Source organism: Pinus tabuliformis, chromosome 1_2 (assembly GCF_031772625.1).
Source record: "Pinus tabuliformis cultivar Carrire ecotype Pingquan chromosome 1_2, CPIR1, whole genome shotgun sequence".
Lineage (NCBI taxonomy): Eukaryota > Viridiplantae > Streptophyta > Pinopsida > Pinales > Pinaceae > Pinus > Pinus tabuliformis.
In genome coordinates this window covers 729,865,455-729,884,785 of record NC_142298.1, presented here as the reverse complement: position 1 = coordinate 729,884,785, position 19,331 = coordinate 729,865,455, and the positions used below count along the sequence as shown (strand labels likewise).

General features: G+C 38.3%; 1 protein-coding gene across 3 annotated transcripts in view; it reads right to left on the bottom strand.

Annotated features, from left to right (window-relative positions):
- MEE44 (Nucleotidyltransferase family protein) overlaps positions 1-19,331 on the bottom strand; it is a 265,903-nt gene that overhangs the window by 67,261 nt on the left and 179,311 nt on the right. For all 3 annotated transcript variants that reach the window (XM_089395863.1, XM_089395862.1, XM_089395861.1), the window contains one exon: positions 10,054-10,113. In XM_089395863.1, the coding sequence (XP_089251989.1) occupies positions 10,054-10,113 (60 nt within the window). The remainder of the gene's footprint in view (positions 1-10,053; positions 10,114-19,331) is intronic.

Here is a 19,331-nt window from a genome sequence, read left to right as displayed (position 1 = left end):
TGGAAGGCTCGTCTTGCCTAGTATGCTCTGGACAAATACCTCCCAATCCTCTGAGACTGCATTTAATGTGGTCCTTACCATCAGGGCCTGATCCGGTGTGGCCCTTATGTAAGTTAGTTGATCACGGATCTCCTTCAATCCACTGAGGAAGACATCTATCAGCTCTCCCTTCTGCATCTGATATGACCGCAGCTGATTTTCAAGTTACATCCTCCTCTGCACGGAAGTATGCTAGTACAATTTCTTCAGGGATTTCCACATCTCATTTGTCGTTTCCTTCTCGATAATATGCGGCACCACATGATCCTTGACACCATCAAAGATTGATGCACCTTTCCCTAGCCATTGCCTCTTCGTAATTGTTATTTTCAGCTGGGTCAACCGGGATCACTATCGTTTTCAAGGCAAAGTGTTTGATGCGATACCTGTCTAGAATGGACAAGATCCTGACTTTCTAGAATACGAAGTTTGAAGCTCTGTCTAGTCTATCCTGATCTCTTAGCCCATTCACTGCCATTTCATTGCTCCTCTTTCGACTCTTTCAAGTCTCTCTACTTCCCGTCTGGAATTTCTCGCTTTGACTCCTTGTGAGCCTCGATTCCCCTTCTGGAAATCCCTCTGCCAATCCTCGGTAGCAACTCCCTCCTCCTTGGTCTTGTCCTGTTAGGTATTGTTCTGACCACAGTACCCCCCCAGCTTCGCTCCGCAACTTACCCACAACCTCCTATGCCCTGGCAGTCTGAAAGTTAGAGCCTCTAGGCTTTGCGCAATCTTGGCACCGGCACAATCTGCACCTCCTAGCCACAGCGTCGATCCTTACTAGCTGAAAAAGATGAACGGGCACTGTTGACCACTACGTGTCAACTTCCCATAGCAGTACACCCCCTTTTCTTCGCAAAAGGGATAGCACTTGATTGACGTGTCCGTGTCATTCGATAGTCATTGTCGACTTGATCAATTTATGTTGTAAACCCAATCTGCATGTGTGAATTGTAAATAATCTTAGCAGAATTGAGTCATATATGTAAATTGCCTAGGTGGACCTAATTTTCTAGTGATAATCTACGTTCCGGAAGGTTTTTTGTCTCACCGATCCATGATCGGCAGAGTTTTCCTTCAGCCTAACCCCAAAGCCGGAATGAATTTTGTCATTAGAATCTTAGAGGAATCCTAGTGTGTTGATCTGCTAGATTATATTTGGTCGCAGAACTGGGTGGTCTATGAGGGTCTATGTCAAATGGGTTTTCCCCTTTGAGATGTAAAATTGTAAAAGTCATGATGTAAAGTGTCTTGAGGGTTAGAAAATGTTTTAATCCCCTCATAAGTCCTAAGTCCTAGGTCCTAGGTGATTTTTCCAAAGGCTAAGTTCGAGGATCCATTTAAAAATAAATTGAAAAGATAAAAAACAATAAAAAAAGAATATATATAAAAGATATAAAAAATAAAAATAAAAATAAAATAAAAAATAAATAAATAAATAAAATAAAAACTTAAAAATAATAAAATAATATTTTTGAGTAAATAAATGCAGAATTTCAATTTTTTAATGCATTAAAAATTCGACGGATGAGATTAAGAGATATCTTGATCCTCATCGACGATCGAAATCGTTTTGACATGGATCACTCGAACTAGCTGTTGGGAATTTTTCCTTTAAATAGGGTGCTAGGGGTCATTTGGGATCAGATTCAATCTGTGAGTCTTGTGCTGAAGAAGCTCTCTTGTAAACTTTTTCTGGTGCTAATAAAGAAAGACTTTGGGGTTGAAATCTTGCTGGTGTTACTCTCTTGAAGTGCTGTGAGCTATTTTATTTTCTGCATATTTTAATTTTCAGCCATTAGTAACAGCTCATTGTAGAGTATTGTTGAACACAGGTATCTTGTTCACTTGCTAGGGTTTGAATGGTGTTAGGATTTCTGAAACAATGGCAGGTATCTCCATTGCATCTGAGATCTAGTACTGTTTTTCTCTCTTTATTGATGGTTGAAGTGAGCTGTGCAGGAAACCCTTATTGAAGAAGATCAGTGGGCGTTTGGGGAAGTTCTCGGCTGAACCAGTCAACTCCCGCAAGCACTCTCTTGCAGAGCCCAGCCAGTTTCGATCTTGGGTTTATCATTTAAGTTTGTTTTTCTGAATTTGCATGAGAGATTTCTGAAGTATTTCATAGTAAATGTGAAATTTTGATAATATCTCTGCTAATTATTGATAAATCTCGTTGTTTAAGAGTCGAGAAATTGTAGATACTGTAAAAAAACATTCGCTGATCTAGGGTTTTAATTTTGTTTTACGCACATTATTTTAGGTTTTCTTTTCTTTTGCAGGTTACAGGTGCAAGTTTTGAGAAATTTTTAGGGTTTTATCAGGGAAATTTGGTGCAAGGAATTTCAAATATTGATTTTGTGGAGAGCTCCAGTGGTTTTTCTGAGCAATCTGGGCAATTCGTTCCATCTCCACGTTGTTGGCTACTCAGAATCAAACCCGCAGCTGCAAACTCCTCCACACAACCTCCATGCATACACGTTACCTGCTGCAGCCTCCACGTCCATTCCTCTCTGCAAAAGACATAAAAACAAAATCAAAGTTGCAACATCACAGCATTCTACCCCTTCCTGTAGCGCTTCTTTCAAACCCGCACCATCTGCTAACCCTCGCTCTTTCCCTGAGCTCCTCATCCGCATTCCTGCATCTCAATTCTTCCACGCAAGCCTGCAATCCTCCTATGGTCCTCCATCGGCTATCTCTCTGCGTCCTCTATCCATCGCTCAGCTTCTTTCAAAACTTGCCGCCATTGCACCTGCAACAAACAGTGAAACCCGTGGCCCCTGCGTCGATTTTTTTGGGCTCCACACACCTCACGCAGTCATTACGCAAACCTGCATTCACACACACGCAAACCTCTCTCGCCATGATCTGCAAATCGCACAAGTAAGAACGCGTTTTTTTGGTATATACGGGCCAGGTATTATTTCACGCGTTTGACGTATATGTTAGCATAGTTAGAACGTCCTTTTTTTTAATTGCGTATTTTTTTTTATGAAAGGAGCGTTTAACATTTCAGGGGTTGGTTTAGTTTAGGTTTTAGATTTAATTAGTTTTGTTTGGTTTGATTTTTGGCTTTAAAAATAACATTTAAAAATATAAAAAAGTATAAAATATAAAAAGTCCCTTTAGGGTTTTTGGTACTATTTTTTTTTTATTTTTTTAAATAAGCTTTAATTTTAGTTTGAATTTCAAGTTTTATTTTAAAATGTAATCATAAAATTTATAAAAATTATAAAGCTTTTAAAAATCATAAAAATATTTCTAGATTTTAATTTTATAATTTAGTTTAAGTTTTATTTTTTTTTTAAATCATAAAAAATATATAAAATTTAAAAAATCATAAAAAATTATAAAAGATATAAAAATTTTCTTTTCTTATAGTTTAGGTTTTGAATTATTTCAGTTTAGATTTAGTTTTGTTAGAAGCGAATAATAAAAAAAAATTGACAAATTTTTTTCCTTTTTAGCTTAGTTCAATCCATAGTTTTAAAACTCCGACTCGGCTGAGGATCGACTCCGACTCCGACTCCGAAACGGTAATGACTCGGCTGGCTCAATTTCAATGACTGGGTCATTGTAAAAAATACATTAGATATTTATTTTTTTAATAAAAAAACATAATTTTAGAGATTTTAAACATAATTTTAAAGATTTTCAATCATGTTTCCAAACACACAGCATTATAATATAGATGGAAGACAACATATGATCAAAGTAGGCTCATGAACCAATCCATTATATAAAAATGGTACCCAATGGCAATACATAGTCAACTGTCATACATGATCAAAGACTCAAAACAAAAAACACATAACCAAAGAGGCTAGAAATGGCCTCTACAACAAAAGTAAACTGTGACCAGACTCCAGTACTAGTACTACAGCTCCTGGCTAGTAGCTACTGCCAGAGGAGCCAAGATCATGTCAATCAATCTCTGGATCATCATCAGAGTCAGACAGGGGGCCCCATGGCTCCTCATCATCATCATCATCATCTCCAACTGCAGCTATAGAAGTGGTACCACTAGCAGGCTGTGCAACTACAGCAAATGCAAGCTGAGATAGAGTAGATAAGCGGTTGCGCTTCTGTCGTGGCTGAGCAGAGGAAGCACCTACCACTGGAGTCCTTGCTGGCTGTGAGATTGAGGCTGGTGGATTGGGATCTGCATTCAACTGAACAGCATGTTCAAGTTCAACTGATGTCTCGATATCTAAATCTAAATCAAGATCCTCATCAGGATCAAACTCTGCTGGACGACTCTCCACTACCCAATCTGATGTTGGATCAATGTCTTCCAACACAATGGGATCTGAATCAGGTCTTTTGTTTAGCAAATGGTTTCGTCTGAGCCGGAGGTTGTATTGGACATAAACTAGATCATTTAACCATTTTTGATCCAAACGGTTTCTCTTCTTTGTGTTACTTGGGAGCAAGAGTGAAAATGGGAGCAGGAGCGACATTTTCAGAAGCTCCTGGTTTGGGAGCGAATCCCAGAGGAGTTCGACAACCAATGTCACTAACATCAAGGTACATAAAGGGATTGGTGCTCTTGATTAGATACGAGTTCCATACCCTAATACATGACAAAATTCAATGAGAACATTGCAATCCTCCAATCCTGAAATCCTGAAAAACTGATAACTCTGCTGGATTTTGAATGAAATCTAAAATTATACTTTCTCCATATGAAATCCAATGAGGCCAAAACCACTCTCAAACATCCTGAGTCATTTCATGGTAATGTTAAAAATTTAAGTAAAAGGATGAAAATGAAGATTAAGGAGAATGTCACTTTTACTTTAAGAATTTAACCTTACCATGAAATTTGAATAGCATATCAATAGTAGAGAGCATTTGAAAGTGTTAAATAGGGTTTGGGAGGGGGAAATGGACCCCAAATAACATTTAGCTAATTCATAAAACACCTTGAAGTCCAAACCAATCAACAAACCCCTTAAAATTTCATTAAAATAATGTTAAATCGTTGTTTTAGTGGGTTACGGGCCGTTGTTTGTGACTCGGTCGAGTCAGTACAGGAAACGGCCGAGTTGGCTGAGTCATGGCTGACTCAGCCAACCGACCCGTTTTTTGTACCGAGTCACTCCGGAGGGCAATGGAACGGACCAACTCGGCCGTTTCCGTTTCGAAACGGCGGTTTTTTAAAACTATGGTTCAATCTTTGAATTTAAAGTTTCATTTTCATTTGAAAAATATTCAAAAGAAATATTTCTGAAATTTCTTTGCCAGTTTGAGTCTTAGCTCAGGAATTTGTTACTTTTTATCTCTCATGCAGAGGCTAAGAATTTTGATGTGGAATTAATGTTTATCATTTTTTTATTTAGCATGCTTGAATGATCATGAATATGATATCTGGTTAGCGTTTAAAATTACGTGGTTGTGTATCGAGCTTTATCTTTCGAAGTTTTAAATTGCTAGATCATCGTTAAAGCATTGTGAATTTACTGGATATCTTGCATCGTTTGAGTTATTTGATGATAAATGATTGTTGTACACGATTTACATTTCTGCAACATTTAGTAAGTAATCATTTAAACATTAACTCCATAAGGCACTGGTCTATTAATTTAATAAAATCTATTTAGTGTTGGTTTCCTTTCGTGTCTCCCAAACCAACTGATTCACAGTTGGTCATCCATTTTCCTCTAGGGTCTACCCCCCTTAGCCGCGGGAGACAGGCTTAAACGGAGACATCGGGGATCAGGGTGACAGCCCCCGATCTGAGTGTTGTCGTGACGATTTGTGCGACAACAGGGCACTATGCAGGTCAGGTTTGCTTCTCTCTGCCTCAGCGTTGATCCTCCTCCTGGCTTGCACTGATGACGTAGGCTCTCTGCGTCACCCCTTTCTTGCAAATTTTGGCTAAGAACAGCTTCTGTCACTCGGAACAGCTGTTTCCATTGTTGCTGCTCTGCTCGACTGATGCCTTCAGTTATCCTGTGATCTGCAACCATGCTCTGATACCATGTTGGAATTTCTAAGTCTATCCATTAGAAATTCTTCCTGTACTATCTAATTTATTTCTTCCTACTTGTTCATTTACTTAACAAGTTATTTACCTGTAAATACTGAAAATAAATACAAGTACAGTGTCAACACATACAAATCATCAACTGAAAGAAACAAACACATGTGACACCGTTATATTTGGACTAATGTCCGCGGAAAAACCCAATGCGGGAAAACCAGTGCAGCTATTCAGAGTGTTTTATTATTATGCAGTTTCAGAATACAACCAAGACGCCAAAAATGGCTCACCCAACAGAGAACGCCCTCGGTAGTAGTACCTCTCAGTTGGAAACAGATATTCCGACTAAATGACCGGATGAACAATCCCACAGCAACAATACAGCTTTTGCTGCTCTACGTCACCCTATCCAGCTCTTCAGCTCCAATCTACCCCACGAAATCTCCCAGCGCTACCTCTAGGGTCTGCGTCAGCCTCTCGGGGCTCTACGTCAACCTCTGGAGCCTCTGCATCTCCCATGCTGGCCCTCCTTAGACTCTGCACAGCACCTAACTACCTTTGTGTGGCCTCTAGCTGTCTCTGCGTCAACCCTCTCCCGGCTTCTGCGTTGATGCTCCCAGTACTATCTCTGCCTCTCTGCGACTGTATTCACTACCCCTCAGCTGCAACTCTGATCACTCTTTCGATTTTCTCGGCAAGCCCTGCCCTAGAAAATCGAATTCTTGATCAACTCGGTGTGTTCTCCAACTAACCCTCAAGCCTCCTCTTATACTTTTCTCATTGATTCATCAACGGCCGAGATTAAGTCTCTAATCAACGACTAAGATTAGATTTGGCTTGATCCACGACTTTTGGACCATTCTAACTCAATTTTATATTAATTCACATTAATATTTTATTTTTCCTAAGTTTAGACTTAGGAACTCCATTAAAAATATTAATTATTTTAATATCTCCCAAATTGGTTAGATTATGCCCAAACCATTTCTGGGTCTTGGAAATCTTATGTGTTATAGTCTCTCCACCAATTTTCGTGGCTAGAGCACATTCGATGCTACCCCAAATCAACAAAGATAATAAGCTTACCTAGGTTGTTACATACATACATGGCCTTACTAGCATCATTTAATTAACATTTTGCAGAATGGGCTTACAACTCTGACAAACTGATGATTGATGATGATGAACCCAGGGTTATATGAATGCTTGAACATGATGGAGTCCCTTTGAGAAAAAGTGTACTGCTATAGAGTAGTTGACACAGAGTGGTCAACAATACTCATATATTTAAATGTCATTACTAAACTTCACAATATCCTCACCTGTGTTGCATGGGTACCCGCACCCGGGGGTGGGGTTCTCGAACCCGTCCCGGGTTCCTGCACCCAAGTACTGGATTCGGGTACGGGTTCTTCCCAGACGAACCCAGAAGAACCGGGTTCTTCCATGAAGAACCGGGTTCTTCCATGAAGAACCGGGTTCTTCAAAAAAAAAAATTGGGTTCTTTTCCTTTAACAGGTTCTTGGGTTCTTCGGGTGCTTGGGTTCTTGGGTTCTTCGGGTGCTTGGGTTCTTGGGTTCTTCGGGTTCTTCAGGTTCTTTGGGTTGGGTTCTTTGAGTTCTTCGGGTTCTTTGGGTTCTTCATAAAAAAACTATATTAAAAATATAATTAATAATATATAGTTGGATTGAGGTTAAGAACAAAGTGCATACATTTGTTGTAGGAGATAGATCACACCCACAGATAGAGGAGATCTATGCAAAATTGCAGTGACTGACAGGTTTGATGAAGGAAGCAGGGGATGTACCTGATGTGCACTTTATGCTGTATGATAAGAAACAGGGGCAGGTGGTAGTGATCATCACATGATGTGCAATAGGAGTGGTGGGAATCTGCATTGTTTTACAAGAGGAAGAATCTTATATTTTGTTTGTGCTTTTCAGCAAGTTGTAAAGACCACTGAAGTCTCATCAAAAGCGCAAGAAGTGCATATGTCGTAATTGCCACTATTCTGCCAAGTTCATAAATGAGGTCACCATGTAGGAAACTGTCCTGAGTGATTTAATCCACTTCATTATTTCCTCAACTCTGTTTTTTTGGGATTTATATTGAGGCTTAAGTAAAATAAGTTAGCTGGAAGTGCTATATTATTCTGTTGGTGTCTCTACAAAGAGAGTGGAGGTTTGAGGACTGTTCACTGTTTTCACGTATCATGCCAAAGGCTATATCTCCCTAGGGCATTTCTCAAGGACAAGAGCCCATACAACAAGTTTGAAGTAGCATGGGTATTTTCAAAATTTTTAGGTTGAATTTACATCAAGATATTCAAGTGAACAAAAGATGTGAGTGGACTGTCGACCTCCTTGGATATATGATTGCAGAGAGCTTGTCTGGGCAGAATAGGGATCGGGCTTCAGTTAGAGATACCTTTTTTTTTCCTTGGAGCTTCAGGTAATGACTTATAAATAGCAGTAAAGGCATTTTCAGAGACACTCTTGTTCTATTTTTGCTCATGATGAGAAGTGTTGAAATTCAAATCTCACATAAATACATATAAGATGTAGATGTATGCACACAAATCGATGCATACACATAGACAGACATTAATGGACATAGAGAGAACAGACATTAATGGACATAGAGAGATGCACACAACAATTATAGTTTATAGCTGTAATGTATTATTCCATATGTTGGCTTGACAAAAGACGCTTGCCAGCAAGCTGTATAATTGACTTTGTACTAATTTCATGTGTTTCATTTTTGGATGAAAATATGGTGCAGCTCTAAATTGAATAAGTTAATTGCATCAAGCAACAGATGTTATGCTTGTCTGTATAAAACAATAGTTAATATCTTCACTCTTTTTTATGGTAGCTAATACTGGGGACTTGTGTTTGAGGGTCAAACAGGTAACATAACAATTGAGAAAGGTCTGAAATTCTGTTGGATTTGGAAAATTTCAAAATAAAATGAAAGATAAGCATAGGAATAGAAATTGGAAGCATGGAAAAGGATGGACATTATAGCAGTGTGATCAGACAAACAATGATGCCTGCAATGTTAATATGCAATATAGAGTTAGGGAACAAGTTTGACCTGCAAAACTGTATTTGATAGGATGCTTGCGTGGTATGCGGTTTTGTGGAAGTCAATGACAGCAGGATATGCTGACCACAACTGTTGCATGGATGCTTTCCAATTTGTGGCAGAATGCTTTGGTTTGGCATAAATCCAAATCAGGGGATCTTCACTATTATTCTGAAGGCATGTGCCAGACTGCCATCAGATGAAAATGGTAAGCAAGTCCATTTATGCATTATCAGAATGGGTTTGGAAAAAATATACAAATTCAAATTTCATATATATTATTAATTATATTTTTTCAACTTTAATATATTTCATATGTATTATTAATTATATTTTTTCAACTTTAATATATTTCATATATATTATTAGTTATATTTTTTCAACTTTAATATATTTCATATATATTATTAATTATATATATATATGAAATATTAATTAATAATATGCATGTTTAAATGATTATCATTAAAGTTTTCTTGTTTAAAATTTAAAGTTGAAAAAATATACAAATTCAAATTTCATATATATTATTAATTATAAATTTATAATTTATAAAATTTAATTATTAAAATTTAATATTATTATATTACCCGACGAACCCACGCACCCTGTTTCCAAAAATACCGTCCCCGTCCCCGTCCCCGCACCCACGTTTCCTGGCAACATAGATCCTCACAGAGAAACCCTGGAATCTATATCAGAAATATCATAACTACAAAATATGTATCGACTTTGGAACAAACTTGGATTCAGCCAAGCCTATAAATATCCCATTTTAGCTTCCATACTCCAAATCCTACCAATCGGGATAGCATAACAAGAATATTTGACTGTTTTAAGCTTTCTATCATACTATTTCTTCATGACAGCAAATTGGAAGGAAGCATTTTCATCCTAGAGATTCAACTAAACTCTCAAGCAGTCAATTTCTATACCTGGTTTATTGATCGACCAGTATGGTGTTGATGCTGAAGAAACCTTGTGATCAGTAATACCTGCATGTACATCAACAAAGTAACAAACTAGGTAAAAGACTTGCTTCTGCATTGATATGAAAATCACCCAAAAAATATTCAAATGCTTACTTATGATAACAAAAAACACCATTAATGTAGAAATGCAGGCACAACAAAATGTAAGGAACAAAACATGGCTAGTCTGTCTCTTCATAAAAATAGAAAAACACTAAAAGATCTGGAAGCTAACTTATGAAAGATCCATAAACATTAATACAGGCAAATAGATGATTTGCACCTTTCTAATCATTTTCCAAATCCCATTAGTGTTTGGGGACATAAAAAGAAATCAGTTAACTCTACCACCAGCTGTTCTAAACTTCTAAGACGTAGGGTACAAGCATTATCAAAAATGATTGGTGTTAACTGTCCATAATTAGCTTGTCTGGTTCATCATCAAATTGCAAGGCTTAAATTTTGAGAGACAGTGGAAAATGCCATGCTAGAGGAAAGAAAATGCAGCCTTAAAAGTGAAATTCAAAAAGTAAAGAAAAGGACAAAGAACCAAAAAAAACTACAGATGTTGTCAATCTTTCTTCAATATGGTATTTATGGCATGAAGCATTAATCACCATATATGAATAATCTTCTATCTGGAAGGCGCTATTTTTTACCTTGATAGCCTCCTATTCTAGATGTAATTGCACTATTTTCAAAAGCAATCCATTAGGAAACAGCAACACGTAATCTAAAAAGAACATTCTGAATTCCCCAATCCACTTCTCAAACTAAAAACTGTAATTCTGGATATTTTACTTAACAATATCTTTATTAAACAAGTAGACAGGTTTAACAATATACCTTGAAACAATATTCTATCTGGTGCAAATGCTATTTACAATATATTTTACACTTACGTGGAAACCAAATCTGTCTCACCAAGTAGATATCCAAAATATTTGCAAAATAAAGTAATCCACCGAGGATATAATAATAATATATTGAACAATGCATAAAGAACTAATATGATATGATAGTACAAATGAAGCCCCATATATATACATAAGTTGAGTGCCCTTTTATTAATAGTCATGTCATTTGAGACATGTCCTTTCATAATTATTAATTATACTTATTACATATTATTGTTTATAATTTATATTATTTTATATCCATGAAAACGGATTCGTTCCCCAAGCCCATCGTGTCCCGAATCGGTCGAATCAGACACAATTCGGTCGGATTCGAATCCAAAAATCGGAACACATCGTGTCCGATCAGGACACGATTGAATCCGGATCGTGTCCCGATCAAACACGACGTGTCCTGATTTTCGGATTCAAATCTGGAAATTAGGAACCCGCGCAGTGTTATAAAGGCAACTTTCTCCATTCTATTTTCAGATTGAGTTGTTTAGTTTCTTGTGGGTTCGCTATGGGTGTTTGGGAGCAAGGAGCAAAGGGTGTGGATGCATTTTCAAGGAGATTCAAGCAACATGTAAGTGCATTTTCTCTCTATTTTTTTTGCATTTTTGTTACAGCAGTTTGCATGTGCATTTCTTTCACAAATTTGTGCATTTTTGGTTTTCTTTTACAACATTCATGGCTCAATCAAGGGCAAGCAGGGAAAGGGCAAAGGAAAGGGAAGAATGTCCCCATTGGAGATGCCCCTCCTCTACCAATTTCATCAGGGTTTGCTGCAAGTGTTCCCTCTATTGCAAGTGGGGCTGCAACAACAGCTTCAAATGTTGAGGGAAGACTCCCTTCTCAAGATAACAAATATCCTTTGTGGAAATATGTCACAAGAGAGCAAGGGCCAAACAACAAGGTGAAGGGAGGACGCAATGTGAGTTGGAAATGCAGCTATTGCCACAATACTTTCACAAGAAAGGTCATTTGTTGGCTTTACTAGGTTGTGAAATTGCAGCGTGTACAAAGGTGTCTTTACCAAATAGGAAAGAAATGGAAAGAGTGTCCAATGTTGGTATGGCAAATGTGGCTGCAAAATAATATAAAAAAAACCACAAATGATGACCCCATTCCATTCTTGAGGAAAAAACAACAACAAATTCCCATTTGAGAGTTCTGGTGGGTGACAAGCAGCAAAAGAAAGGCAATTTTACTTGGTCCAATGGACAAGATTTTTTAAAAGGAGAAATGTGAAGAGTTTGATCTCACCATTTCCATTTTTTCTATCAAAACTTCATATCCTTGAATGTTGCATGCTCACCTCTATTTATTGAGATGTGTCGAGCCCTAACTCAAGGGGCTCCATCAGAGTATGTGCCTCCTGGGTCAGAGAAGCTTAGAACCACCATTGTTGACGAGGGCGAAAAAAGAGGTGGAAAAAATGCTTGAGCCTATTAAAGCATCATGGCCAACATCTGGGCTTAGCATTGTCTCTGATGGATGGACAGATCCAGCATGACACCCACTCATCAACTTCATGGTGTCTTCCTTGAATGGTCCATTTTTCTTGAAAGTAGTGGATGCACTTGGACAATACAAGGATGCACAATATATGGGTGAGTTGTTTATTAAAGTTATTGAAGATGTAGGTGTTGATTCTTGTGTGCAAATCATTACAGATAATGCACCTATTTGCAAGGCTGTCAGCATGATTGTGGAAGCTGAATATTCACCAGTGTTTTGGACACTTTGCATTGTCCATTCATTGAACTTAGCACTGAAATCTATTTCTTTTGATGTGCTTTGGATTTGTAACATTATTGAGGATGCACGACATATCTGCAATTTTGTACAAAATCATACAAATGTCATCACTATCTACAAGAAGTACAACAATCTATCATTATTGAAGATTGTGGATACACGGTTTGCCTCTTCATTCATCGTGTTGAACAGGTTGAGGGAGGCCAAGACCGCTCTTGGGGCCATGGTTATTTCAAATTTTTGGTCTTTCTGGAGAAAGACAGATCAAGTAGCCTCTAAAAGAGTAAAGGACACAGTGTTAGATGATGCTTGGTGGGAGAGGGTAGATCTACTTATTCAGATCATGGACCCTATCATTTGTTTGCTTTGATTTGCATATACAAACCAACCCATCCTAGGAGAGGTTTATGAGGGATGGGATTCCATGATTGAATCTGTGAGGAGCATTATTTTACAAAGTGAGTGCCCCGAGTATGAGACATCATCAGAGGCCTTCTTCACCACTATACAAGATATTCTTGTCAACACATGGGACAAGAATTGCACACCTTTACATTGTTTGGCTCACTCATTGAACCGAAAATACTACAGCCATGAGTAACTGAATGGTGGACCTTCCCGCAGATTCCCTCCTCACATGGATGGTGAAATCTCACAGGGGAGGAAAGATGCATTCATGCAGGGTTTTTAGGATAGAGCATCCCTTGATGAGGTGGAGGATGCCTTTGCAGAATTTTCCACTAGCATCGGTTGATTTGTAGGAGATGATCTGATTAGAGACATGGGGCTAAGAAGCCCTATTCTTGGTGGGCAAACCATGGGGCAACAAGCCCTCCTCTACAGCAGTTAGCGATGAGGCTCCTCTCTCAGGTGACTTCATCCTCTTGTTGCGAGAGGAATTTGAGCACATATGGGAATTTGTATAGTTTCAAGAAGAGCGGGCTTGAGCAGTCCAGGGAAGAGACTATGGTGTATGTGCACACCAACCTTCGTCTTATTTACAGGCAGAGGGAGGAGTGGTTGAAGGGAAAGACAAAGATGTGGGATGTCTTTCTTAATGATATGTGTCTGGAAAACAGTGTTGAGTTGGCATTGGACAACATGGATCTCAATGATCTAGTGCTAGAGCCTATCACATTCGATGATGGTGATACTATAGAGGGCTCATCCTCCACACCAATAGATGCAAAGATGACTTTGGATACAAGGGAGGAGGATGCAACAGAGGAGAGCAGTGGTGACCATGATGATGAGTACAGTGATGTTGATTTTGATGTTAACTATGAGGATTGATGACTCATGAGTCATGAGCTACCTACTGCGGCACTGCGTTGAGGCTTTTATACTTGTAGTTGTTTTGTATTTGCTATTTCTATTTGCCATTGGCATTGCACTACCTATGTAACACATTTTGATTTTGATGACTTAATGAGAAAACCACAGTATCTTTATCTTACTATCTTGTCTTTCTCCTATTGGATCATTGATGAATTGAATTGTTAGACTCTCTCATAAAACAATAATAAATCCAAAAATAAATTAATTAATTAAATATTCCAAGTTAGGAATTTGTGCCTAACTCTTGGGTTGTTCCTCTAAGATAGGAGTTAGTTTAGGTAACTCCTATATTGGTGTGTCTGGTGAGAAATTATCTCAACCAAAGGAGAAATTATCTCAACCAAAGGTGTCTAAGATAGCACGCACTATCTTAAGAACACTATCTCTCATCTATTTATTTGTAACATTATATTCAATTATTTCTGTAAGAATGAGAGTGAGAGAGAATACATGAGGCTTCAGCCTTTTTCCGTCAATATTGTGTCTCTGATTTTTATATGTGTTTTTCTGTAATTTGTGTGAGTTAATCTCTTTTTCAATATGAATATGTATTATGATTTTTTATGTCACAATTGTATTTGTATGCATAATGTTACGTTGTAAAACTTACATCTAGATGAAGATCTATGCTTGAAAATTGAAATCAATGAATTTGTATCATGAATGAGAATTTGTGTGAGAAATATCTAATTTTTATATATATATATATATATATATATATATATTAAAACATAATATATAACGTATCCGAACGTGTCCTATTCCAGGGGGTCAACGTGTCTGTATCTGACACTCGAATCCCCATATCCATCGAATCCCGAATCCCCGTGTCAGGTGACTTAGTTTTATATATATTTATGTTCACAACATTGCCTTCCCTTTAGAAATGCTTTGTCCTCAAAGCACATTGATGAACAGGATTTACATCTTTGACTTTTGCTTGTTATAAATCCATTGTCTTCTTGTTTTTGTGATGTTGTCAAGGTCAATGACACTAGGAGGTACGAACTTCAAAACTGAACAGAATTGTCGAACTGTAAAATGATCTCACTATCCCAAATTGATCTTCTGTGGAACGTTGCAATTCTAGGGCTTCCCAAGATAAATTGTTATCATGAAACTTTATCATATTGGTACCAACATTCTTCAAAAGATGGGTTAATTGTTTTCCTTCTTTGTGATGTTCATGACCTGATAGGGGTGTCGATAAGAAGTTCTTCATATGATTTTTCCTTATCATGTTTGTAAGGTTTTCTTCGCTTACCTCAGATATATGATTTTCTTCATGCATTAATGTTGCCTGTTCATTGTTGGATCTTCACATGGAATTTCCATTGCCAGTACTGCAATCTCTGAGTATGTTTTGACTTCAATTTGCTTCACATCTTTTTGAATTGAGATATTAAATTATTAATTGGATCTGTATGTCTTCCCTATTCTTCAAATTGGACATTTTTACCTGAATATTTTATGTTTCCGTCTGGACAAGTTGTTCTATTATGTTTTCTAATGATTACTTTGTGAAATTCATCTATTGCAATAACTGAAAAAATATTCTTCTAACTGTCAAATATATTATGCAGTTTATTTGCTACAGAAAATATCGAATAAGTTTACCACTGCAATTTTCACAATAAATTACTGCGAAAAATAAAATGCTCGAAATAGAGAAATTCTAGCACACACATAGAAAAAAATTAACACAATTATTTTTGGACAATTGTCCCTGGAAAAACCCAGTGTGGGAAAACCGGTGCAGCAGATGAGGGTTTTCTTATTAATTTTCAGCAGCAAATTTAAGTACAAGAATTCTGGCAATCCAGACAGAGAAAAATACTGAGAGGAATTTTATATGAAATTTCTCACTCTCCACAGCAACTTCCTGACCAAGAGATGGACCCTCTACCCATACATTGGTGCCTCTGCGTCACTCTCTGCGCAGTGTTCTTGTGGAATACACTCTTCCTCACACTACCTCGTCCTTAATTCGGAATACTACCTTCCAGACTCCTGTTGCTACCCTCTCTCTTACCTAATACTGAGCCTCTGTTTCTATCTCCTCTGTTGAATCACAACCACCGAGAAAATCGATCTGCTTGGGCAACTGAGTAACTACACTAGTGTATTCTCCATCTACCCATCAACTTCTTCTTATAATCTTATGTTGGAGCACCAACGGCCAAGATTAAAACATAATCAATGGCCCAGATTATTTCCCTATCGATCTGTGTGAGTTTCTAGAATATTCACACCATGATTAATTAATTTTGATTAATTAGTCATATTCCCTAAGTTTAGATTTGGGGAATATTTAAAAAACGACTAATAATCTAATTAAGTCGTCTCTATGTAGAATTTCCATAAACGATTTCTGGGTTTTGGAGATCTCATGTATTCTGGCCTCTCCACAAAATTTCGTGGCTAGAACACATTCGACGCTACAAAAACTAACACTCCCTCTTAGCGAGGAATGTGTTCTAGTGTTGTTGCCCCCTGTAGCACCACCTTCCAGACTCCTGTTGCTACCCTCTCTCTTACCTAATACTGAGCCTCTGTTTCTATCTCCTCTGTTGAATCACAACCACCGAGAAAATCGATCTGCTTGGGCAACTGAGTAAGTACACTAGTGTATTCTCCATCTACCCATCAACTTCTTCTTATAATCTTATGTTGGAGCACCAACGGCCAAGATTAAAACATAATCAATGGCCCAGATTATTTCCCTATTGATCTGTGTGAGTTTCTAGAATATTCACACCATGATTAATTAATTTTGATTAATTAGTCATATTCCCTAAGTTTAGATTTGGGGAATATTTAAAAAACGACTAATAATCTAATTAAGTCGTCTCTATGTAGAATTTCCATAAACGATTTCTGGGTTTTGGAGATCTCATGTATTCTGGCCTCTCCACAAAATTTCGTGGCTAGAACACATTCGACGCTACAAAAACTAACACTCCCTCTTAGCGAGGAATGTGTTCTAGTGTTGTTGCCCCCTGTAGCACCACCCTACCTCTACATCATCTCCTGTTACGTTGTTGATGTCTGGCTGTTGCTTCCCACCAACTACTGCACAACTCTGATATACGTTGCATCTAAGTTGTTGTTGACCATATTGAACTGTTGTTAACATTGCAACTCCCTCGCATTTGTTGTTATTGCAGCTGCAACTACAACATTTGCAACTGAGAACCATCTAAGATACCCGGTATCTGCTACTAAAATGGGTTCTCCAACATACCCATATGTTCCCTGAACTGGATGAACTTAGCTCTCCCTAGAGCCTTCATGAGTATGTCTACTACCTCATCTCCTGTGGAAACATACTGCAGTTGGACTACCCCACGTTGTACGCAGTCTTTGATGTAATGACATCTAATATCCATGTGTTTCGACCTGTCATGAAACACTGGATTCTCAGAGAATTTTATGCAACTATGATTATCACAGTAGACACTGGTTTCTCCCATCCTCTGCCTGAACAAGCTCACGAGCAACTTCCTAAGCCAAATAGCTTCGCATGTACCTATGTTCGTTGCCATATATTATGCTTCTATTGAGCTCGGTGCTACTAACATGTAATTCCTACTACACCAAGAAACCATCCCTGATCCAACATTGAAGCAGTACTCGGAGGTAATTTTCTTGTCCACTTAACTGCGTGCCCAATCTACATCTGTGAATCCACATAATCTGACATTATCTCCTCGAGTATATTTCAACCCATACCAAACTATGTCGTGCACATACCTCAGAATGTGTCTTGTTGTTGCCCAATGTACCCATTTCGACTCAACCATGAACTGACTAAGGGTATTGACAGTGAAACAAATGTCCAGCTTAGTGTTGACCAGATGCATGAGATACCCAATGAGTTGTCTATACAAGGTGAAGTCGACTTCCTTGTCCCCAGAAGCATCTATCTTCCTTCAATTGGTAATTATGGGTGTAGTCATGGGCCGAAATTCCTGCATTAAGAACTTCAAAATATCTGTAGCATATCTCTCTTAACCAAAGAAGATCTCCCCATTCTTCTGCCAAACTTCCAATCCTAGAAAGTAGTGCATCAACCCTATATCCTTCATGTCGAATTTTGCTGCAAGGTTCCTCTTGGAGTCTTTTATGAGCCTTGATGATCCTGTCAAAAAGAGATCATCCATATACAAAACCAGAATGAATGGTTTGTCCTCTACCATCAAATAGTAGAGGTTGGGATCTACATCACTCTTGACAAATCCCAACTGCTGCAAGTAACTATCAATCCAACCATACCACGCCCTGGGTGTCTACTTGAGCCTGTATAGGGCTTTCTTCAACCTGCACACATGAGTGCGCTTCTCAAGAGTTTCGAAGCCTTCAAGCTATTCTATATACACCTCTTCTTTTATCACCCCGTTCAAGAATATTGTCTTGACATCCATCTGGTGAATCTCCCATCCCATCTAAGCTGCTAGGGATATAACAGATCTGATAGAGGTATATCTGGCGATTGGGGCAAAGGTCTCCTCGTAGCCTATTCCTTCTTTTTGTGCATACCCCTTTGCCACAAACCTAGCCTTGTACTTCTCTACACTACCATTTGCAGCGTACTTGATCATGTAGATCCATCTAGAACCTACAACTGATATGTTTTTCGGCCTCGGCACTACCTCCCTAATATCATTTGTCATGGTAGAACTATACCCTTCTACCATGGCATCCACCCACACCTGATGTTGTGCGGCTCCCTAAAAGCTAGAGGGTTCTGCAACTTGAGCTACCAAGGCTTGATATCTATCGGGTTTCCTGCGATGTCTCTTGTCCGTCCTAGAAGTTCTGATAAACTCCTCTGCATCTCTCAATGTTTGACGAACTCCCCTGCTGTCTCTACCACTAGAGGTGGGAGGTTCACTCAGTTCCTCCTCCTGTTCTTGTTGCTCTGTTTGCTAAGAACTCCCTGGATCTCCTACCCTTGAGGAAATATTGGTACTAGTCACTATACTTGATCCCTGTGATTGTCCTCCTGCTGGTCCCACTAATTGTCCCTGCTACTACACTAACAAAACTTTTGTTGATTGATTCTAATCACCTGCGGGCATCTCTCGAGATCTCCTAAAAGCTTTGTCCTCCATGAAATTTACATCTCGTCTCACTACAATCTTCCTACTGCTAGGAATGTAGATCTTGTATGCCTTTGAGGTCTCGCTATACTCGACAAGGAACCCCTTCTTTGCAGTTTAATCCAATTTACTGTGTTTTTCATCT